We start from the raw sequence: 23,880 nt of genomic DNA, 5'->3' as shown, positions 1-23,880 counted from the left end.
CCACCTGTCACAGGCCCAGGCTGGCAACTATGTCCTCAGGACACGATTAATTCGGTCAGTAGTGGTGCTACCAAACCACTCACAGTGATCGACATTGAAGTCCACCGCCCAGGGTACATTCTGCGCCCTTGCCACCCTCAGTACTTCCTCCAATTTGTGTTCAACATGGAGAAATACTGATTCATCAGCTGAGGGAAAGTGGTAGGTGGTAAGCAGTAGGAGGTTTCCTAGTCCATGTTTGACCTGGTGCCACAAGAACTTCATGGGGTCTGGAATCAATCTTGAGGACTCCCAGGGCAACTCTCTCCCGACTGTATATCACTGTGCTGCACCATCATCTCCGCTTGGTCTGTCCTGCTGGTGGGACAGGAATGGTGCTGGTGGTGTCTGAGACATTGGCTGTAAGGTATGATTTTGTGAGTATGACTATATCAGTCTGTTGCTTAACTAGACTGTGAGGCAGCTCTCCAAATTCTGGTACAAGTGTCCAGATGTTAGTAAGGAGGACTTTGCAGGCTTGACAGGGCTGTATGCTGTTATGTTTCCGTTGTTGTATTCAGAGATGGCTACATACATTCTTATGTGCATGAATATTTTAAATCTTTGCGTTTATTTAAAATATAGCTGGTTGAATTATTATTACTTCTTTGCACAAAAACCAATTAAATGTAAAGGTATTAGATGAAGGTATCCATGTGATTTTAAGGAATGAACCTGCAATTTGTGCAAGTAAGTGTAAATTAGCAGCAATGTATTGCTGAGAAATTATAATTGCCAGTTAAAAATATGTTACATACAACTAAAAAGAAGCTTGTCAACTTAAAATGATGGCTTGATTTTGTGGCTTTAACTGGGAAGCTGTCAGTGTTCACCATTGTTGCAACCGTGAAACTGACAGCAACTTCTGCTGTCCACACATGCACAGTTAAACCCAGAAGCCAAGAAGTTTGCTGTCTGTGATTCCCTGTTCCTCCTCAGGGTAAGTTGTTGAAGTCCCTGCAGATGGCAATCTTTAGAAATCACTGAAATGTTGAAAACTTTCCCTTTTAAACAATAACATTGCTGTTTTAATTCCGTAAGGAAGTTTCGCCTTGCTGAATGAGGTGTACTGAGTTTTTAACTGTATACTAAGTCATAACAATTGCAGAAGCCTTTCTGGCTCTGGAAAAACTTTTTTATTTTTGGAAACTCAAATTTTTAGTTGTATAAATTCCATAGCTTTTTAATGTAATTAATCTTTAACATTTTTGTTTATGATATTTCAATTTCTAATGTATATGTCTTGCAACTCATTTCACTTTCTGTAAATTTAAGAAAAGAAGTGTATGATAAGCAGTACATTTTACTTCTTGGTTAGCTGTCTGTGAGAATTGTTCAATATGATTGGCTGTTTTCTCCTGCTTGATGACACCACTGTTGCTGGATGCCTGGAGATCACCTAGGTTTAGCAGAGAAAAATGAAATTGACGCCACAGAGGTCACTTTGTAAGCAGCATTCATGCGTTGTCACTTCGCTGCTGACAATATATTATTTACAATATAATAATCAAAAGAAAGATAACCCTAAAATCTTACCAAATATATTTACATTAGATGCAAAAAATTTCCATTCAAGAATAATTCCCATCAGTGTTTTAAAATAGGTAAGAGTATTTTAATCCTTCATGTTGACTGGCCTCAAGAAATAGGTTTTCTTTCTATAGTTTCTGGTTTCAACAAGTGCATTCCTATCAGGTACTCTTCTACTCTTCCTTTTCCTAGATACTTAAATCAGATGCCCCTCCTGAGCTCAGTGCTGTCCACCACAATTGCATTTAAATCTCTTCTCCACATATCTTTCCTACTGGAGAATCTTAAATCAGCAGTGGGAGCCTGGACAGAGGTAACCATTTAAATGTGGTGGTTATAGAGCAGAGATACTGATAGAAATGCATTAATATGTTTCCATTTATGGATCTTTGGATAATCTTTGTGGAGACCTCAGGGTGGTTATGAAAAAGTTGAGAACATCATCAACGCAATCTAATGCCCACATTTGCCTTGCCTGCCAAGTCTGTCTGGTCCCAAAAAGAGACACAAACTTTTGATTGCATGACTGAGTATATACAATATTTGCCATTAAAAACAGTTTGGTTGAAGAAGCAAATCCTGGTAGTGGTTCGGATTTTACAGTCAGTAGAGAACCAATGGTGCTATCCATGCATTACATTTAGACTTGCTCATATGCTTTGCATGAGATATTGCACCAAAACTTGCAGTGATTTGAAATCTAATTTGGTGCACAGCCCTCTACAGTGGATTTGGGACCTATGTGAACAGGGCAAGGAACTGTGTATCTCCTTAACCAATTAGATTGAAGAATCTTTACTGATCACACAGAGGATGAACAAGGAAATGTGGGTTAGAATAGTTAATTCAATGTCAAATCATGTACAGAAAGTAAAATTAAGAGAGGGAAGAGTTATGGGAGAGAAAGAGAGAAAAAAGAAAGAAAAGCTTAATTTTTGAACAATCTCCAACAATAATTTAAATCTCTAAGTAAGAGACTCCACACTTGTAAAAGTTAATTTTAGGTGCCAGAGGGATTGTTTTCCAATAGTTATGACTTAACACAGAGTTAAAAATCCCTTACACTGAATGGACAAACATTGAGGGTGGAATCGTTCCAGATATGCACTAAGTGTGGTCACAGACGGGAAAAAGAATATTTATCCACTGGCCGCAATGCTGGCTTTTCATGCCGTATCATCCCAATCCCGTGTTATTAATCATGCATTCCCAGGAAACACACTGTTTCATTGATGGGCGGCCTCCAATTCATCTGCCATGCCATCACCTTGCCACTTCTTCACACTGGGCACCATATATAAATTGTAGCCATTCGCACACCTCTCAGTGCTTCCAGCCAGGACTGCTGCACAGAAGACATGGCCCCAAAAGGCAAGAAGGCACTAGCTCCCAGATTTAGTGACGCATCCCTGGGACGCCTCCTGGACACCAGTAGAGCCCCATTCTGGCCACAGGAGACGGTGGCAGAGGTGGTCAGTGCCAATGCTGCACAGAAGAGGTTTGCCATCGAGTGCAGAAAATGGATGTATGATCTCATCCATGCCGCCATGGAAAGGCAACTATCTCATCACTCTAAACTCACATTCACAAGCACATCACACACTCACTGCCAGCTCAAGAGACATCGCCATTCACTGTTTCACTCAAACGCTCACATTTTCATCTGGCCTCATCTCCTCTGGAGACTGCCTCCTCAGCCCTCACCCTCTTGAGGCCACTTGCACAGATCAACATGTGCCCCCACACACATCCTGGAATACCCCCATCCCCAGTAATGCCCTAGTTCTGCAGCCTCTTTCCTTGCCTGAGGCCACTTCTCCCGCTTCCCCAAGCAAGCTATACCCCTGCAGCCATTGAAAAGCCACCCCCGCTTTACAGCTGGTCTCATAAGTAGAGACCTGCCTGTGAGCATCCTAAAAGTGATGTGGTGCTACCTGCGAAGTCTGGCGCTGATGACCATAAGTGCTGCCGGAAGCAAGGCAGGCAAACAAATCTCAAGTCCCAAGTGAAGTGTAGGTCACCAGGTGCACGTCACTTATGTATAGTTGTGAAACATGTTGGCGTGCAATTACGCAGACGTGCTCAGATGATCCAAAGTGGGGGGGATGATTCTGGCAGGCTGGTCTTATGGTTATATGCAGATATACTACAATGAAGTTCCAAACGCCTGACAGTGGAAAACGTGGCCCACCATTGATGGGCAGAGCGGACAATTGCAAACTGGTTTCACGACATTGTGAAACAGATTTTTGGCCTTCCCGCCATTTTGTTCGCTCATGCCCACCATGTCACCCAACGCCAGCAGGCACGGAAAATTCTGGCAAGTTTAGTGGGTATCTGTCACACAAGTACAGCAACTTCACGCTGTTCCTCAATGCTGAGTGTCTCAGCGGAATACTGATATAGTCCAGTTCAAACAGTAGCTTCCTGATTTTTGTGCGTGTGGCCTCCTGAATTCAGTGTCCGGTTTGCTGTTTAATAACAGTGATTTCTCACAATCTCACCATTATTTGTACTGCAAAATCCAGGCCAGTGTTTGGGTAATACCGTTTCAAGAAATGCAATTAACTATGAGTTGTGTAAAGCTGGATGAAAAAGCATAATAAAGAATAATTATTAATATTCAGATTTTATTTTTAAGCTCTTGAAACTGCTATTTTTGATTTTATGTGCAAATGTGTAATTTGATTTTAAACTTTCCAAAATATTCTCCGATTGAGGTGCTCCTCTCAATTGAGATGTAGCCCTATCCCAGGAGTGGCATGTGCTATTTAGTATTAAACTTTATGTGCTAAAAGTGGAATGATTTGCCATCATTATACACAACATCTGGTGTGCTGACAAAAGCTTCCTTTGAAATGTCCTTTGAGAATAACATTTTACGTGCTTATTGACAAGTGACACAAGATTTATTTCCTTTCACTAGCAATGCTTTGTGCATGTATTGACAAAGAAATTTTATGCAGTTGCAATGTTCTTTTAAGGCTATTTTACAAATAGCAATAGATCATTTTGTGATGAGAGGAACAAAGCACGATGATGACAGTGGTCAGACTATCAGCAGGGCATGAAGAACAGGAAATACGACACCACCTATCTGGACTTTGTATTCATTTGGATTGGATTCACTGACAACATATGGCCTCAGTACTGAGCTGCTGGTAAACGACAGAATGCAGTCATAATGGCTATGCAAAAGTTGTAGAGGTACTCAGTCTTCCTGCTGTAAACAAAATCCACTCTGATGCTGGTGTAGAAAGCTGTGGTACAGTTAAAGTTGATCTGAACTTCTAACCAATGTTCCCCTTAAGCTGCACAATCACACACCAACTCAAGTTCCAGTGCAGGCTGCAGACAAGTAAGCCCCTCTAAGTTACCGCACAAAATCTTTAAAGAGCCCGCATTCAAACAAATCGACACACATCCCCAAATTAAATAAACTTAGGTTCCTTCCAACTTTATGGTTACCCATCTTAGTGTGATAAAACTGCTGAAATGAAAGAGTAAGATTATCATGTCCATCAGGCAGACACTGATCATTGTTATTCATTCTGAGGAATCAACTGTCTGCGTCCATGATGGCACAGTTACTTATAGTGCTTTCAGTTTGTTGCAGAGACAGAACTGGAAAAAAGTTGTTCTTCTATCATGGTTTCCTATTCATGATACTTCTGAAAAATCTTTTACCTGGTGGATGATTTTATCCTAAATCAAAAGGCCTCAGTGGTAGTAATTCTGATAAACTTATGATAATGGAACATCCTCCATGACAGAAAAACAAGCAGGCTTGTGAAAAGAGTGCAGACTGTGGCATTAAGTGAAGTTTGAACTTACTGCATTAATCATCGAGAAACACTTAAAGCCAAGAGGATACTTGGAAAAACACCACAATATCCTCAGTCCTGCTAACTGAATGTTATCTTTGAACATCCAGTTAAATCTTGACTTCATGTATGTTGTTCAAATGGGATAAACCTCGGACAAATGTTGTAATTGACAGAAGCCCATTTTTGGTTTGGTTGGAAAAGTCCATCCTGTATGATTTACAATTTGAACATTATGTCCTAGATTCTGGTCACACTCTGCTGGTTTCTCTGGTGTTAAAGAAGCATGTAACTGTCCAATATGCTGAGCAGGAAGAGAATACTCAATTGCGCTGCACAGCATATTGCATTAGCCAAGTATAGGCCTTCAAGATGCTCGCCAGAACTATTCAAGATTTAGATAACCAAATTAGGATTTTATGCTTGTTAGAGGGCCTTTTTTCTGATATTTGGTTGCCCAGTGCCTGACTCACCTAGCAACTTGTTATGCTAACAAGCAGGAAGGACAACCCTTCACCAACACAATTTAAAGGGCAAATCCACTACCTACAGTTTAGTTGCTGGTTTATCACTTGAGGCTGCTGCTTTTGGACTGTTATCTGACTCTGAAAATTAAATTATGACTGCTGAGAAGATTTTGATGGTGTTATATTATTTTTGGCTGCCTTTTAAACAGTTATGCAGCATTTGTGGATCGTCAGGTAGGGCTGCTTTTGTGCCTAGGGTAGGAGAGGGAGTGGCAGGGAGACAAGAGAGAGCGGTAACAGTGGTGAAAAGGCATGGAGGACACTGCATAGCTAGCCGTACTCACAACAAGTATTTTGGGAGCACTTCTACACAAACCTTTCAGAAGAGCAATATATCAGCCACCTTCATTTGGTAAACAAGGCTGTCATTGAGCTATGCCACCTGCTGCAGCCACAATTGGAGTAATGTGACAGGGTGTGGACAGCACTGCTTGTAGCTATCAAGGCCACTGTGGCCCTTAGCCTGAATGCCACAGACCATATTCAGGATGCAGCAGGTAACGTTAGTGACATTTCATAGTTCCCAATCCACTTCTGTATCAGGAACATCACCAACGTTGACACCTGCAAGAACAACTACTTTACTTTCCCAATGGGCTAAGTGAAGTAGGACACAAGCATTAGATTTCACCTGCGTTGGTGTGTGCAAGGTGATATAGACTGCAACTGCATTGTCCTGCAGCTTCCTATCTCCAGCTTGACATTTTTATCAATTGAAAGAGTTCCATTGTCCCAAAGTACAACTGGTTTTCAACCACAGGAAGCCCATCATGCAGATCTGTGCCCAGTTTCCCATCTGAAGTTTCACTCATTCATCGTGCACCAGCCCTATGTGATACCTTTATATCAACTGGGCTGTCAGGTTACAGGATAGCTCCTAGGTGACAAGGGTTAGGAACCTGGACACAGCTGTGAAGTTGGCCTACAATGAGAGCCATGGTGCCATCTGAAGTATAATTGACCAAAAAATTGCATGCCCAAGCAAGACTTCTGCCTGTACTATTCATGGAGATTTGCAACAACTTTCTGAGTAGGTATTCAAATTTATGGTCATTTACTGCATGCTCCATAATTTTGCACCATGCTGGATCAGTCCTTAACCACCATCTGGGCAAGAACAAATGGTGAATGAGGAGCAGCATGAAGAGGAGAGGCATCCACCAACTAGTGCCCCTAGCTGACAGAGCTCCCAAAGAGCAGTTTGTCAAAGAACACTTCACCTAAACCAATCTTTCCATCTTCAATCTACTCACTGTCCCACAATCCTTTCCTCCTTACTACAATCATCCCATTGCCTACCTTCAGTCTAAGCTTATGTTTTCTTTCATTTACTTCACTACAAGTACAAACGCAAAGAACAACACCAAATTCAGAACAAAAAAAAATTACCAAACAACTAGAGTCCATCTAAAAGATAATTATGAATTATCCATATGTATATGTAGATGATACAAAGATAGGTGGAGGGACAGGTAATATTGAGGTGGCGGGGAGGCTGCAAAAGGATTTGGACAGGTTAGGAGAATGGGCAAAGAAGTGGCAGATGGAATACAACGTGGGGAAGTGTGAGGTCATGCACTTTGGTAGGAAGAATAGAGACATAGACTATTTTCTAAATGGGGAGAGAATTCAGAAATCTGGAGTGCAAAGGGACTTGGGAGTCCTAGCCCAGGATTCTCTTAAGGTTAACTTGCAGGTTGAGTTGGTAGTTAGGAAGGCAAATGCAATGTTGGCATTTATTTCGAGAGGACTAGAATATAAATGCAGGGATGTGCTCCTGAGGCTTTATAAGGCTCTGGTCAGACCATATTTAGAATATTGTGAGCAATTTTGGGCCCCGTATCTCAGGAAGGATGTGCTGGCCCTGGAGACGGTCCAGAGGAGGTTCACGAGAACAATCCCAGGAATGAAAGGCTTAACATATGAGGAACGTTTGAGGACTCTGGGTCTAAACTTGATGGAATTTAGAAGGATGAGGGGGGATCTGATTGAAACTGAATACTGAAAGACCTGGATAGAGTGGACATGGGGAAGATGTTTCCATTAGTAGGAAAGACTAGGACCCGAGGGCACAGCCTCAGAGTAAACGGAAGACCTTTTAGAACAGATGAGGAGAAACTTCGTTAGCCAGAGAGTGGTGAACCTATGGAATTCATTGCCACAGAAGGCTGTGGAGGCCAGGTCACTGAGTGTATTTAAGACCGAGATAGATAGGTTCTTGATTGGTATGGGGATCAAAGGTTATGGGGAGAAGGCGGGAGAATGGGGTTGAGAAACTTATCAGCCATATTGAATGGTGGAGCAAACTTGATGGGCAGAATGGCCTAATTTTTGCTCCTATGTCTTATGGTCTTGTGGTCTATGAGCCCTTCTTGCTTATTTTGTGTGCTCATTTACTATCCCTCTGCTCTTATGTAGTGTTTCCTTAGTGGTTAGAGCTTGGGAGGTGGGGTGCTGAGTTTCCAGTGAGGACATTTCAGATGGCTGTGGTTGCTGCTGCAGCGATTAAGAGCTTAGCTGTAGACTGCAGCATTTCAATATGGGCTGGGACAGTTTGACCCAGCTGGCTCTATGACACGAGGGCAGAGGCAAAGTGGGTGGTTGGGGACCAGGCATACTATAATCTTTGCCTCGGAAGAACAGGTGCCTCTCCAATGGAGTAATCTTCTGTGACAGTGTTTCAGCACCCCTGCTTTCTGCATAGAAACAGGGTGCAGGAGTGACGTGCAGCTCTAGAAGCCCCTACAGATGCCTCCAAAGGCCAATACTTGACAAATCTCATGAGATTATTGATTTTTTTTTCCCCCAGCAGTGCAGTTCATGTTCTGGGAGCTAAACTCCTGGAATTGACCTCCTCTGCAATGTCTTCTCACATGCAGTGCAATTGGTGCCTGGAAGGCTGTGTGTTGAGGGGAACAGGGTCTCTCTGTCCACCTGTCTTGCTTGGATTGGGGCCTCAAACAGGACCTGAGAACCTGAGGGCATGATCTACAGGCCTAATAGCCATTTCTGTGCTGAGAAGTGTGTCTTCTCCTATTCTGCCAGAGTGTATCTCTCCTTTAAGAGGTGTTTGCTGCTTTTAAGTGGTGACGGAGATGCACTATTTCCAGCCCCACCAAACAGCCATATAACCAATGAATAGCATTGGCTGAAAACCTCACTTATGATAATGAGCTTTTAGCACGAATATTGTGTGTTGTCTAGGACAGCTTTCTAGGCTGAATGTCAGTGGTTACACTGTTAAAAGCAGAGTCAGACACTCATTTTCAAGCTTGCTTTGTCGTGTTCAAGAATGAATAATGGACTATCTGTGCTCCTTTGACACCATCAGAAATTCCACCAAGGGGCTGATTGTGTCCAACCTGTGATTGTTCAACAGTTGGTAGACTGGGGGATTAGTATCACAAATATTTTACAGAATCCAGCAATAATAAAGACTACAATTGGGCCATAAACTCCTGTATCACAAAGCCAAAGCATACACTCACCAAATGAGGAAAGCCTGATTGAATTGGTAAATGATACCAATGAAACCTTACATTTTCCTAGAATTCTCCAGCCAGATTTTGATTGTTCATGTAGTATGAATTAACATATCAAACCCTGACAATACTTATTCATTTTGCTTCCAACTAGTTGTGCAAGTCTGGATTCTCCATCTTGGCTTAATTCTGGATAAAGGTGGAGATTATCTTGGTTCACCAATTTTTGCCCAACAATAATGACTAGAAATTCTTTGCACAGCTAAAAGCAAATACTCCTGTCCCATTCATGACAGTGTAAGCTTTGCAAAATTTTTTTAAATGTTATGGGGTTCGATTTTATGCTCCTCCACTGGTGGATTTGAAAGCGAGGGGGCATGTAAAATCCAGCAAGTGGCCTTCCTGCCACCTGCCTCCAACCTGTCTGAAATTTTCCGTGGGGAGAGGCGGGTGGGGGAGGCATTGGGCAGCCTGTCTACCGTTGGGTCTATTGAGGCCCTTACTTATGTTTTACCTACAGTGAGGGGAGGCCCATGCCATGCGGGAAGCCTGACAGCTTAAAAGCAAAATACTGCGGATGCTGGAAATCTAGAACAAAAGCAAAAATACCTGGAAAAACTCAGCAGATCTGACAGCATCTGTGGAGAGGAATACAGTTGACATTTCGAGTCTGTAGCTTTATCTGCATGGGCTGGTGTCAAGTAAAGGGGGGAGGCCTCCTTACCCCATCAGAGGCACCCATTTCCAAGGGCATTACGCCATCTTTTTAACAGCCCCCCAACCTCTTGAACCTCCTGCTCCATTCACCCCCACTACCCCCCCCTTGTCCCCGCTTACTCCCCTCGCCATGATCCCCAGCCCCAGACTTATCTGTCAGGCCAGGCTCCTCAGCAATGGGGACTGCCTATAGTCCTGGCAGTGACTACCAGTGGTGCTGCTCGGACTAGAGAGCTGTCGGCCAATTGGTTCAGCCAGCAGCTCTCTTAAGGTGGGATTTCCTCCCAAGAAAGGAACAGAAGTCTTGCATTAAAATAATTAATGTTGCTCCCACCATTAAATTGCTGGAGGGCAGCCATCAGGATCATGGGCAGGCTCACCACTGACTTTTTAACCAAGGGGTGTGGGAACCACAGTGCTCTATAAAATCCAGCCCATGGTGTCTGATACACACAGAACATGGATTGTGTTTTCCCCTTTTACTTTGTGGGAAAATGAATAGAAACACATTATAGATTTTCTTAGTTCAATGTCCTCTGGTCCAAAGTCAATCACAATATTACACAGATTTGTAGTTTAAATCATTTTGAATTCATTCAATTGCATAGAGTCACCTCTGTAGGGTGACCATCTATGCAATCTAGCACCCAAAATTGTCTTGTTTGCTCAATCTAGCTAATAAATTTAAATTTGAACTATAAAAACCCACAAATACTGTACTCTTATCTGTACTAGATAATAAATCACGTTGCACAATATTGAAAATGAACAATGCATTGTGTACAGTGATACAGCGGCTCCAGTAATTAACAAATCTGAGTGCTCAAGTTTCACTAAACAGGAAAATCATTTGAAAGCAACAGATTCAATGCTGCTGTTCAGTCCACATACAATTAGAAAACAAAAAAGTTATATTAGCCGACCAAAATATGTTGTGTTCAGTTAAATCAAGCAATCTTGTTATTCTGACCATTCATAAAACTAAACAAGTAATTACGGTATGACTACTTACAGGAAAATAATCATCTAAACAAAGCAGGTGATATACATACACAATCTTTATGGAGCTGGGTATAACACTGTTTATCCATTTTACAGCCTTAGTGGTGTGATCTTTGTTATGGTGAGCTACAAGTTTGAAGGGACTGCGTCATGTCTTCAATTCCTAGAGGTGTAAAGCGCTGCTTTTTTCTTTCTTGAGCCTGTTGGCTTGTTTAGTATCTGTGAATTAAACAATTGTGTTTATGTTATGAAATCTTGGAGCATTTGCTTATTTTCATTTCAGAAGTTGCTCACTTATTTAATTGTGTAACAAGCTTAATTTTGACCACTGTTAAAATCACTGTGTTCAATGTAGTAGCTTCCTGCTTTCAGACTCCAATTTTCATTATTGGAACAAATGTTATACCTTCCTCCTACATGTCAATAGTTCCATTTATATAAGTGTCAGTATATCCATTTATATTTCTCCTTTATTGTATAAAAGAAAGAGATGGAATTATATGGTAATTAATGAAATGATAGGGTACAAACTCAGGAAATTAGCTGAGCAATCACATCAGTGTGAAATGGTATGGTACATTACTGATTCACAGGAAACTGCTTTCGAGGCATTCACGACAAAGCTTTAAGTTCCCACAAGACATGTTAATTGTTTTCCCCTTTAATTAAGGTAGAATGTGTAACTGGGAAACGGCAGACAGGAAATTGTTTAATTGTATCTAACATTGTTTGTACCATACCAGAAACTGAAAATCTGTTAACAGCACTTTTCTGAGGAGATTGGGAAAATATACATAAAATGCATTAGTGTTATACGTTGGTAGAGTAGTTAAGGAATTTTTAGATCTTTTGTATTTATATTTTGTAAATTATGAGCAGACATCTATGTTCTCATTGCATCTCTTTTTGCAGCTTTGGCTAACAGTCGAGGAGAATTCCTTTTAAATGGAGATTTTGTGGTCAGCATGTTTAAAAGGGAAATTAAAGTTAGAGGAGCTGTAATTGAGTATAGTGGGTCAGATAATGGAGTGGAAAGAATCAACTGTACTGATCGGATTGAAGAAGAGCTAATAGTTCAGGTAAATTTGCATGCATGGCTAAATTCTGTGCATTATATTATCTTTTATCATACATTTTCACTAATAATTGATTAGTTTTTTTCCATTACATTTTTCATTCAAGGTTTTGTCTGTGGGAAATCTATACAATCCTGATGTGCGTTACTCATTCAACATTCCCATTGAAGATAAAGTGCAGCGTTTTTTTTGGGATCAGTTTGGCCCTTGGCAGGATTGCAACAGGCTTTGTCAAGGTAATGAGTAGTGTTACTGCTAAACAAACAAAGAGAACACTGGCATTTATATAGTTTGTTACTGGTTGATAGTTTTTTGAATCATGTGCTGAAAGATAATTTTACTGTACTTACTTCATTGTTTATAATGTGATACTGTATTTGAACAGGTGAAAGGAAAAGAAGACCTATTTGTACCAGGGAAAGCGATCGGCTGGTTGTCTCTGATCAAAGATGTGATCAAATTCCACGCCCAACTCCATTAACTGAATCATGCAACACAGAATGTGAAATACGGTGTGAACCTTTCAAGAATTATCTTCCTCTCAAAATTATTTACATTTGTTCAGGAGATCACTTGCAATATTGTATAATTTCCTAATTGAAACAATACTGACAATTGGCTAGAAACTAGTGTTCCATATGTACATCGTTATTAGTTTGCCTAATCTGTGCACTAGTGCCAGACTTCTGCTACAATAGATATAGAACAGGTTCGGGTTCTACTTTGCAATCCATATTGCTACTGCCTGTGTGGTTTTATAACTCACATGATTTCATTCCTGTCTTTCTGACTGTTGCCAGATCATCTCGAGCAATGGCTTCTATTTGCACACCTAGTCATTACCATTGGTGTCGCCCAATGATCTGTTCTTTATCTCCATTTGCTCATAATATCCATTGGTGACATTCTCCAAAGACATGGGGCCAGGTTTCCTTGTGCAATGATGACACCCAGCTCTCTCTCACCACCACTTCTCCTGACTCCTGCACTAACTTGTGTTGTCAGATTGCTTGTTTGACATCTAGTCTTGTATGGGCAGTAATTTCCACCCACTACAAACTTCATACCCTAGTCACCAGCCCTCTGAGGCCTATCCAACCTGTTTCTTGCATCTGTCATGAAATGGGCAGCCAGCAATTCTGTCTAAAAGGCTCAAAGCAGGGCTTTGTCCTGTTTCTAGGATTCCCCAGGTGCAATTTTCAAATGCTAATTTGTTGATTACTTCTAAATGTAGAGAGGCCTAACCAGCAGTCCTTAAAGAACGAAAGAACTTTTTTTGTTAATTCACAGGATGTGGGCTTTGCTGGTTGGGCCACTATTTATTGCCCATTCCTAATTGCCCTTGAGAAGTGGTGGTGAGCTGTCTTGTCGAACCACTGCAGTCCATCTGCACCCACAGTGTTGTTAGGGAGGGAGTTCCAGGATTTTGACCCAGCAACAGTGAAAGAGCAGCAATGTACTTCCAAATCAGGATGGTGAGTAGCTTGGAAGGGAGCTTCCAGGTGGTGGTGTTCCCATGTATCTGCTGCACTGGTCTTTCTAGATGGTAGTGGTCATAGGTTTGGAAGGTGCTGTCTAAAGAGCTTGATGAGTTCCTGCAGTGCATCTTGTAGATGGTACACACTGCTGCCACATTGCATCGGTGTTGGAGGGAGTGAATATTTGTGGATGAGGTGCCAATCAAGCAGGCTGCTTTGTCCTGGATGGTGTCAAGCTTTTGGAGCTGCACTCATCCAGGCAAGTGGAGAGTATTCCATCACACTCCTGACTCGTCCCTTATAAAAGGTAGTCAGGCTTTGGAGATCAGGTGGTGAGTTACTTGCTGCAGGATTCCTATCCTCTGACCTGCTCTTGTAGCCACTGTATTTATATAGCTAGTTCAGTTCAGTTTCTAGTCAATGGTAGCCCCCAGGATGTCGATAGTGGGGGATTCAGTGATGGTAATGCCTTTGAATGTCATGGGGCAATGGTTAGATTCTCTCTTGTTGGACATCGTCATTGCCTGGCAATTGTGTGGCATAAATGTCAGTTGCCACTTGTCGGCCCAAGCCTGGATATTGTCCAGGACTTGCATTTAGGTAATGTCATTCACAGCTTCCAGACTTCCCAAAATGCTTCACAGTTAATGAAATACATTTGAAATGTAGTCATTGTTGTAAGTCAGAGATGCAGCAGCCAATTTGCACCCCCCCACCAAAAAAAAAGATGTGATAATGTTGGTTGAGAGATAAATATTGGCCAGAAATCTTGGGAGGGTAGGTGGGACCTCAGTTTGAATGTTTAGTCTGAAAAATAGTACCTCCAATAGTGCAGCACTCCCTCAGTGCTGCACTGAAGTGTTAGGCCTCGATTTCGTTCTCAAGTGTGGAATTTGAACCAACAACTTTCTGATTCAGAGATGAGCTGCCTCTCAGTGCATATTGAAAATCATTTCAATGTGTGCTACAGGTGAAAATCAGCAGCATTTTTAAAACAGTGCACTGTTTCCATGGGAGATAAATATTGTAGGTAATTGTTTCTATCATTCCAATGTACAAAAATAATAAACAGAGTACCCATACAGAGTGTTCCAACACACTGTTTTAACCTGAGTTAAGTAATGGTGGAGTTCTAAACTAATTAGTGCATTATGCTGCTTACTCTCAAACAGATGGCATATTGCCAGAAAAAGTGAATGCACAGCTCAATGTGGGCCTGGCTATCGAACTTTGGACATCTACTGTGCAAAATATAGCCAGTCAGAAGGAAAGACTGAAAAAATAGATGAGAGATACTGCAGTTATCAACCAAAGCCAGATAATAAAGAAGTGTGTCATGGAGATTGCAATGTTGGGGGATGGCAATATTCATCATGGTCAGAGGTAAGCTATTTCTTAAAATATAATTTATGCAGCTTAACCATAATGATTCTATAATAATTCAGTGAAAAAATAAATTATATTTAATCTTTTGATAAAATAGACACTGTCAACTGCAATTTAAAGGGCCACTATGTTCATGGCAATATGTTTAGCAATTTTTTTTTTACTTAGTTTGCAAACACACAAGAGCAGATAAATCACATCAAAACATTCATGTTTCATTTTGTCATAATTAAAATATACCATGCAGTTCTTATTACCTGAAGAAAAGCTTGTGAAACATTTTTTGGTGAAGTTATGGCTCCATAAATAAAATAAACTTGTGCCAGCCACGTGCGAATTTTAATCCGTGCTTGTGTTTGTATAACTGTACTGGTATACCAATGTGTAATGTATTTATGCTGCTAATCTGTAGACATAGTTATTTCGATAAATTAAGTAAAATGTACCATGAGTAGATTTAAATCCACTTTTTGAAGTGGCTTCTTAAGCCTGGCTTCATTTTGAAAACAGGTCACTTATGTTTAAAACAGTTAGTTGGAGCTTGATGCTGCATATTTTATCTGACAACTGATACTGTAGAGCAAATGATGAGCTCCTGACACGCAGACTCACTGTAAAATTATGCACATAAAAGTCATGAACAGCAAACTTGCAATTTTCTGATCTGAGTATATGATACCCCACAGCAGAAGAAGAAATGACCCGAAGTTAACTTTCTCCACACACCTTACTCTCAAAATTCAGATCTTAGAATACTTTTTGCAACAGTTTTCATGTGGAATTTGAATGGAACAAAAAATTGAGTATTGACTCAAAAAAATGTTGCAGAAATTTGAGCAGAAGCTGCATGTAAAGAAGAGCAGTTGTAAATAGCAATATTTGATGTTGCAGAAGATGCTATTGGTTTTTTTTATCAATGTAATTATTGTCTAGAAAATCATGCATATCATTAATGTATGCATTACCTTTTCTCCCTTTATTTTCCCCTCACACACGTTGTGGGGAAAGGTTGGATAGGGCCCATTTTTGGGCACAGGGATCGTGATACGTGATCATCCTACGCAAATTTCATGCTGCCTGTTTATTTCAATGAGTGTAGCGTACAGCCCAGAGCAAAATGCATTGCTGACTGACTGCATGCTCAACAGGGTACTGAGCAGTGTGAGTGGTTGGACAGAGGTGCAGGTGGCCTGGACCTCCTAAAGGCAGCCCACCGCTCATAAAGGGGAGATACACTCAGGAAACGGAAGCTGTTTCAACAATTCCAGGAAGGTTTGGCTGGAAGGTAAAGGAGAGCGAATGGCTCTCCTCGACTTTGGATGTGGTGCTGGAGGCTTTAGTGATGCAGCTGGAAAGGAGGAAATATGCCATACTTCCATGGAGTGGGGAGGGGTTGGGGGCAGGGGCAGGATGGCCTCAAGGCACACTCTGATATGAGAATGGGAACTGGCGGCCAGGGAGGTCGATTCTGGAACCTGACCCGAGGACCTAGCTGCAATGCTGGAAAAAGTTAAATGAACTCACAGCTGGTTAAGGTCAATGACTGCATTTTCAAATGCATCCGCCACACAACCACTCTTACACACTGCTCAAGCACCATAGCCCCATTACTCACGCATCAGCAATCAGGACTCACAGTTAACATTCAGAAATTCAACATTGCCCTCACACACTTTCCAGTGCTGTTAGTCTCACAGCCACTTCTTGCTGCTGCTGCATACCTCAAGCTTTTCGGTAATGGCAGGCACATTGGCCAAGCACATTGCAGCACATTGACATGATGGCCCGAAATTACAGAGAACAGCAGAGAACCGGTGGGGGACAGGCACATTTGCATCACCTGAGCCCTCTGGAGGAGCTGGTGCTCCGTGTCATGGGTCCAGCTGTGACAGAGGCCATAGCACCCAGCGTCACCAAGAACCTTCAAGATGACAGTTCATTTCAGCCCTGCTTTATACGTCTTCTGAAACCCCTCCTCTCTCTTATCCTTTTATCTGACATGAACTGCAAGCTGCAGATGGTGTGACCATGGAACTTTTACTGTCCATTTCATCCCTCTTCCCTTACCATAACCCTAACCCTACCCAGAACTGCCAGCTGACCCACCAGTGCAGCCTCATCATGAAGGATGAGAGCTATACCAGACCTCTGATGAAGAAACACCATCACCTGGTCTGACACTTGCAGCTGCCAGCACAGCCTCTAGCAATGCACAGTGTTTAGAGGGTAGGACAGATTAACACGCGGTGAGTCACTGGGCATGAATGTGCTGCATCCAAACCAAGGAGGAAAGGGTAGTTTGTGTGCCAGCTCACTGGAGAGCCAGGTCACAAATATGTTCTGCTGCAGAGGGCTCATGTGAGGACTTTCATGGGATAGTGTACAGGAGAATGCTGATGAACATCACACAGAGATACTTGATGCATTGGGAGACCTACCACAGAGCCTCTTGTCACTGTCAAGGAGCTTGGAGGAGTCAGATTCCAATTTGACATAGAGCTTTGCGCAGAGCTTGGAGCCCATTCTTTCCAACATGCAAGTTGTGGCCAACTCCATGACAGCAATTGTAGACCCAGTGGTGATGCAGTATCTGGCGACTGATGTCTCAGCTTCTATAGCAGCACAGGAAGAAGCCAGCCAACATCTCACTGTTGCAGTGGAAGCTCAAACTGAGGTCATGAGCTTGACGCTTGTTGCTGCAAAAGCCTAGGTTGCTGCCATGCAGGCTCAGACTGCTGCCATCAAGGATTTGGATACCAGTGCTCCAAGGGCCATGCAGACTCCCTTAGCAGCCCAGCAACCTGTCTGCCAGTAAATTACTAGGATTACTGAGATTTCATCCTAGAGAGTGGATCTGTGGTGCATAAGCCTGCCTTTGTGTTCCCACCACAAACACACTGCCAGTGTCCTTGCTGTTGCCTGTCAACCAATTAGCTAGTCTAAACTGCTGCTGCCCCGGCTGAGGTGAAGCAACCTGAAGCTGGGTCCACAAGGCTGAGAGCCTCTTGAGATGGTCCTGCAAGGCCATCTGCAATCTACTCCAGTGACACTTGTAAGCAAGGATGAAGTCCAATTTCACGACCAGTGCATCCTTTGCGTGGGATTGTGTCATACCAATTATACCAGGACTATTTGACCACCGGGTGGTAATTTTGTCATTTACACAAACTGCAAAATTGTTTTATCATGATCAGATGAAATTCCTTTCATATAGAAATAAAATTAATATTAATGCACATTGTACAACTTTAGGAAAATTAGATTGAAGGTAATCCAATATCTGTTTATTTGTACAAAGTGTTCAAAGAGTTGTGGTGGTGGTTCAAGAAGGCGGAATGCTGTTTGTGTCAATTCTATGGGGACTGTTCTTGGAGATAATAAATGCAGTCAACAAGAAAAGATGATCGTCCAGCGATGCAATGAATATACATGCCCTGTGTGGAAAACAGGTGAATGGTCAGAGGTTAGTTAGAATTTATTCTTAATGTCTTCATTTGGAAAATCAAAGATGGTCACATAATGTACATTTTTAAATATTGTGTTCCAATTGAGTTGCAACTTGATTTATTAATAAAAGTCAAAATGCTAAATTTGACTTGTTCATTCAGCTAGTCACATTTTGAAGGATATATTTTCTTTTGGGGCCCCCTGCTGGTATGCAGCATAGTTGAAGTGTGCTGCACCTTTAAAGAACATGGTGGGCTGAATTTTGCCACTCTAGTTTTTAAAAGGGAGACTTATTTTTCTGGTTCCATAACCCGTAAGTGAGAGTGGCCTCTCACTTCAATCTTCCAGAAGGCACCCAATTAAGAGTTCTGGGATCGCTGGCCAATTAGGGATGGTGGGCAAGTTGAGAATGCAGGAGGCCAAATTAGTGCACACAATTTAAAGTGCCTCCAGCAACCGCCTTGGTGGCTGCAATGAGTGTGCTGTTAAGGTGAATGGCACAAAACAGGGTAGAATGAAATGGATGGGAGATGAGGCTGAAGGAGGCAGCAGACAGTTCTTCCCGCCAAGTACTAGACATGACAGCAGTCTGAATGAGATACTACTGCCACAGCAAGCCTCTGTTTGTGGATGATCTCAGGCCTGCCATTTTCTCCATTTAAAGTTCGGATTGCATGTCAGTTTCATGCTGTCCAACCTCCCACTGCACATTCACCTCCTGTGAGTTGATGGGACCCAAGCAGGGTTACTTCCTACCGCTGCCAGGCAAGTTGCCAGCATCACACACAAGCTACTTCTAGGAAAAGCATGAGGAGCCTTTTTTCTTGATTTTCTCTCCCCCCCCCCCACCCCAACCACCCCCAACCTCCCCCCTGTGCCCCTCCTCCTTCCATTGTTTCTAAACCTGCTTCAATGGGCCTGGGAAAATACGCACACACACCCCTGACCGCAGTGTCTCTGAATATCATGACCCAATTATTTTATTTGGTCCACATGAGTTGTCAGCAGAGGACTTCCTTGTTTTGGAAAGCAGGACAGGAAACAGTACAACAGTCACTGAGAGGCCTCTAGTGAGAAAGTCCTGTGATCTTAAGATTGCCCTGATCTGTGGGTGGGAGCAAGTGAAAGTATCTGAGTAACATTATCTTGGTCTCCAGTTCCATCTTTGACTAGATTGCCAATATTTTATTTAAGAGATTAAAACCAAGTAGCATGTAAGTGTCATTTTGCAAAACCATTTTTCTGGTTATGGTCATTATAGATAATCTGTAAGTTATGTGACCTATAGACCTGCGGGCTTATCATTTCCTTTTGTACAAACTTCATTACAGATTTAAATGCTATAGAAAATTGACTTTAAATTTTTAATGCAAACTTTAATTTTCAATAGGAAACACAAACATAACTGTAAGATTGTAATATCATGAATACAAATGAAACCTAATTTTCTTATATTAATTGGATGGCTAAAGGCATATTATAACTCTTTCGAGTACAAACCCGTTTCCATCTGTTTCAGATGAAGTTACATTGTTTCATAGTTTGCCATTGTGAGATTTGAACTCTTGATCTTGGGGTTACAAACCCAGTACCATAACCACTTGCTCAAGTGTAAACTCACTACCTTTTGTGCTAAAACAATGCACTGATGGTCTCTGTTGGGCTACAGGAGGACCAGTAGAATATAAATCTGAATATTCCATACACCTGATGACCATCCTTGTATAAAGACAAGATACAGAGTCAACCCCTTTTATATTGATGGTGTGCTTTGGTATGGAGTACTGCACATCTGCTGCTGATGGCACATTATCTATATAAAAATAATGTTAATAGATACCACAATTCAAAAGCCACAGTACCAACTTTACAAAGATCGTAGGTGATAATTGTGATGTTATGGAGGAAGAAGACAAGTAATGTTATATTAATTTAAATTAAAAGAAAAGAAAGACTTGCAGGTATATAATGCCTTTCAAGGCCACTGGATGTTCCAAAGCGCTTTACAGCTAACGAAATATAGTCTCTGTTGTAGGCAATACGGCAGTCAGTTTGTGCATAGCAAATTTCTACAAACAGCAATGTGGTGATGACCAGATAATCTGGTTTTGTGATGTTGATTGAAGGATAAATATTGGCCCAGACACTGGGAATAACTTCACTGCTCTTCTTGGAAATGGTGCCATGAGATCTTTACATCCACCTGAGAGTGCAGATGAGGTTTTGGTTTAACATCTCAGCCAAAAAATGGCACTTCCAACAACAATGCAGCACTTCCTCAGCACAGCATTGGAATGTCAGCCTAAGATGGTTGTGCTCAAGTCCTGGAGTGGGACTTGAACCCAAATCCTTCTGACTCAGAGGCGAGGGTGTATTATCCACTGAGCCGCAGCTGAAAAATATTTTCGTTTAAGCTGAATTCAAAAATGCTTTTAGATAGTGGATTGGCTGGCTCTCCAACTATTAGACAAATTAATGAACTTCTATCGTTTTAGTAATCTTCCTTGTCTGTCAAAATATTTGTCTTTGTTTACGTCAGAGGAAGGTTTCCTTTTATACAGCACCATAATTGCTGTTCACCTACCTTCTAATGCTATAGATAATGCAAAATACAAGTTGCAACTATGAAAACAGCTTGAAATCAGCCATCCAAATACTCAAGTCAGCAGGATAACAGAGTGCTTAATGTTTGCTATTATTTGTTGCTTGAAGATTGATATGTAATCTTTATTATAGGGCAGTGCAATTAAAGTACAATAGAACTTGAGCAAATTACTGGACATTTTTAACTTTGTCTTGGAACTGTACAAAAGAGCTTATATCATTCAAAGTATATTGCTTGTGATAGAAAATCATTCAGCTACAGAAAGCCAATGAAAAATATGTTCAATTGCTTACATATTCCAATGTTGAGATGTATCTAAGTGAGAAAATATATATTTATTCAAATTGATGTCAATTACAGTGCTTAGTGACCTGTGGGAAAGGATACAAGCATCGTCAAACATGGTGCCAAGTTGGAGAAGAGCAATTAGATAATGGATTTTGTAACTCTGCAACAAAGCCAGCATCAGCCCAAGCATGTCAACAACAGGAATGTGCAGCATGGCAAGTTGGACCATGGGGTCAGGTAAAACTTTAGTGTTATTCTTTATTTTGTTCATATTTGCTGACTTAAATGTATTCATCCACCACGTCTTCACTAAATATTTGTCAGTGCTTTTTTGCACAGACTGAAGAACAATTATCCTCCATGCACAAAGAGAGAGATCTGGGAGGGTAAGGCATCTGTAGAATATACAGCAGTTGGAGAATTAAATGACTGGATATTTATTAATTTAATTAATTAATTAATTAATTAAACAAAATATTTATTTTCTAAGCTCCTTTTGATCCTTTTTGAGGTTATCTTGGGCAAAATTTTTAGGTCAGCCTGTGGGCGTGTGCCCGACCTGCTTGAGCGTAAAATAGCACGTGATGACATCAGGCAAGCATCCTAATGTCATCCCGCGCTTGCGCAATATTTCAGTCGGCACAAAAGCCGGAAGCGCACCCACTGACAATTAAGAGGGCAATTAAGCCCATTAAAGTTCCAACTGTCCCTGATTTTTTTGTGGTCCGTCCAACCTTTCGTCTGGTGGACAGTTGAATTTGCCAGGTGGACTTTGCATTTTTGATGAAACCTCATCCAAGGGCTGGATGAGGTTTCCGTTATTAAATTTAAAAGATGTATGGACAGAATTTTCACCATGTATATGTTCAGGTGACTGATTCTGACGCGTGGACATTTTTTTCTGGATTTCAAAATCTTTATTTCGTGGTTTTAAATTCTTCAGCCACCTGAGGCAGCTCTCTGCCTTCAGGGAGCTTTCATTCCGCACTCCCCTGCACCTGTGCCTACGTCGATTCCTGCCCTCCTCCTGACCCCACCCTGGCAGCGCTGAGCATTTCAGTGCATTTTTTGCTCTGGCTGGCCATTAATTGGCCAGCCAGCATGAAATCGCGGTCGGGGGCCAATCACAGGAGGCAGTCTGTTCCCCAGACCCTCTTGGGCCCGCTGATCGCCCACACACTGACCTAAAAATTCTGCCCCTTAAGTTTCTGCCCTCTGAGTCCTGTCTCGCCAAATGGCAATTTACATTACCATAACCCTTCACAATCTTGAAGATCTTTGAAAGTAACAGCTTAAGCTTCTCAGCATGAATGATAAAGATCTTCAAAAAAAAATTTCCTTAGGGCTGTTACCTCATTCCTAATCCTATTATAGATTTACTTTTGCATACTGATAGAACACAGGAAATAAGTATAAAAATATATCTCCTAAAATGTCATCTCTCTCTCTTCTCTGTCTCTCTCCACATTCCACCCCCAATCCTCCCTGCCCAACTCCAGCGACAAACTCTGAAGAGAGACATTAGGGGAGGTTTAAAGATAAGACAAGTGACAGTGGAACGAGGGGGAGAGAATGATAAAATAGGTAGTTCAAAAGGGACAAGAGTTCAGATTGTAACAGGAACGAGATGATAGGAAGGGAAATGACCCATGGTAATGTGAAGGGGTACGTGACATGATTGGAGGGAATGCCTGAAGCCTAGGTGTTTGAGGGAGCGAATGGGAAGGAAGCTACTGTGGGTCACATTTTCCCTAAAACCTCCAACACTCATGCAGTCTGCAGCTATCGGTGATTCAGTTCTTCACCAAAACACAAAGTAGACATTTTGGTTAATCCAGGTGTTTAAGTGAGGACATATTATGTATAAATTCATGTTTATGGAGATCTTTGTATCCTGTTCCAGTAAAACCAATTTTGTATGCTATATGGATCATGTAGGATAGCTAAATTGAGAAGCATTACAAAGTAAGAAAACACTGAATTTGTTCTGACCATTAATTATATAAAGTATTTATTTCCACACTTTCGTATATCATTATTTATTGCTGATCTAAAATATTAAGTGACCTTTTTGTTTGCAAGACCAGTGAAGTTATGTGCAAATGTGTTGTAACTAGACTTGTGACATAGATTTATTTGAAGTCACATGTCAAGACTGCCCAATGAAAAAGTAATGGTTTGAAGACACTAAATGAACCATATATACTAACCATTGAATTGGCTCTTTACCAGTATGCCCTTGAAGTCAGTCAGAAGCGGTCAGGTAGAAAGAAATTAATATATCCAGCAGTTTTTCAAATTTATATTGCAATTTATGAATAACATTAGACACAATATTCTGAAAATATTCATTACGTTAGAGACACTGTAGAAATATAAGCTATTTTTGGTAAGTAAGCGTTGTTTAAGCTTTTAGTGCTTTGATTAATCTGAAACCTTCTTAAATAAGATGTGCTTCTAAATCACAGAACTAATGCAT

General features: G+C 41.4%; 1 protein-coding gene across 3 annotated transcripts in view; it reads left to right on the top strand.

Moving 5' to 3' along the window:
• Nucleotides 1–23,880, top strand: part of LOC121280151 (A disintegrin and metalloproteinase with thrombospondin motifs 9-like) — a 325,713-nt gene that overhangs the window by 103,699 nt on the left and 198,134 nt on the right. For all 3 annotated transcript variants that reach the window (XR_005943545.1, XM_041191847.1, XM_041191846.1), the window contains exons 17-22: nucleotides 12,034–12,200; nucleotides 12,304–12,433; nucleotides 12,583–12,709; nucleotides 14,848–15,058; nucleotides 18,360–18,524; nucleotides 21,474–21,638. Coding sequence is in view for 2 of the 3 variants with exons in the window: in XM_041191847.1 (XP_041047781.1) it covers nucleotides 12,034–12,200; nucleotides 12,304–12,433; nucleotides 12,583–12,709; nucleotides 14,848–15,058; nucleotides 18,360–18,524; nucleotides 21,474–21,638 (965 nt within the window). In the remaining variant the exon portion in view is untranslated. The remainder of the gene's footprint in view (nucleotides 1–12,033; nucleotides 12,201–12,303; nucleotides 12,434–12,582; nucleotides 12,710–14,847; nucleotides 15,059–18,359; nucleotides 18,525–21,473; nucleotides 21,639–23,880) is intronic.

This window comes from Carcharodon carcharias, chromosome 7, assembly GCF_017639515.1.
Source record: "Carcharodon carcharias isolate sCarCar2 chromosome 7, sCarCar2.pri, whole genome shotgun sequence".
NCBI lineage: Eukaryota > Metazoa > Chordata > Chondrichthyes > Lamniformes > Lamnidae > Carcharodon > Carcharodon carcharias.
The sequence above is the reverse complement of the archived record's forward strand: the minus strand, read 5'-3'. Positions and strand labels throughout refer to the sequence as shown.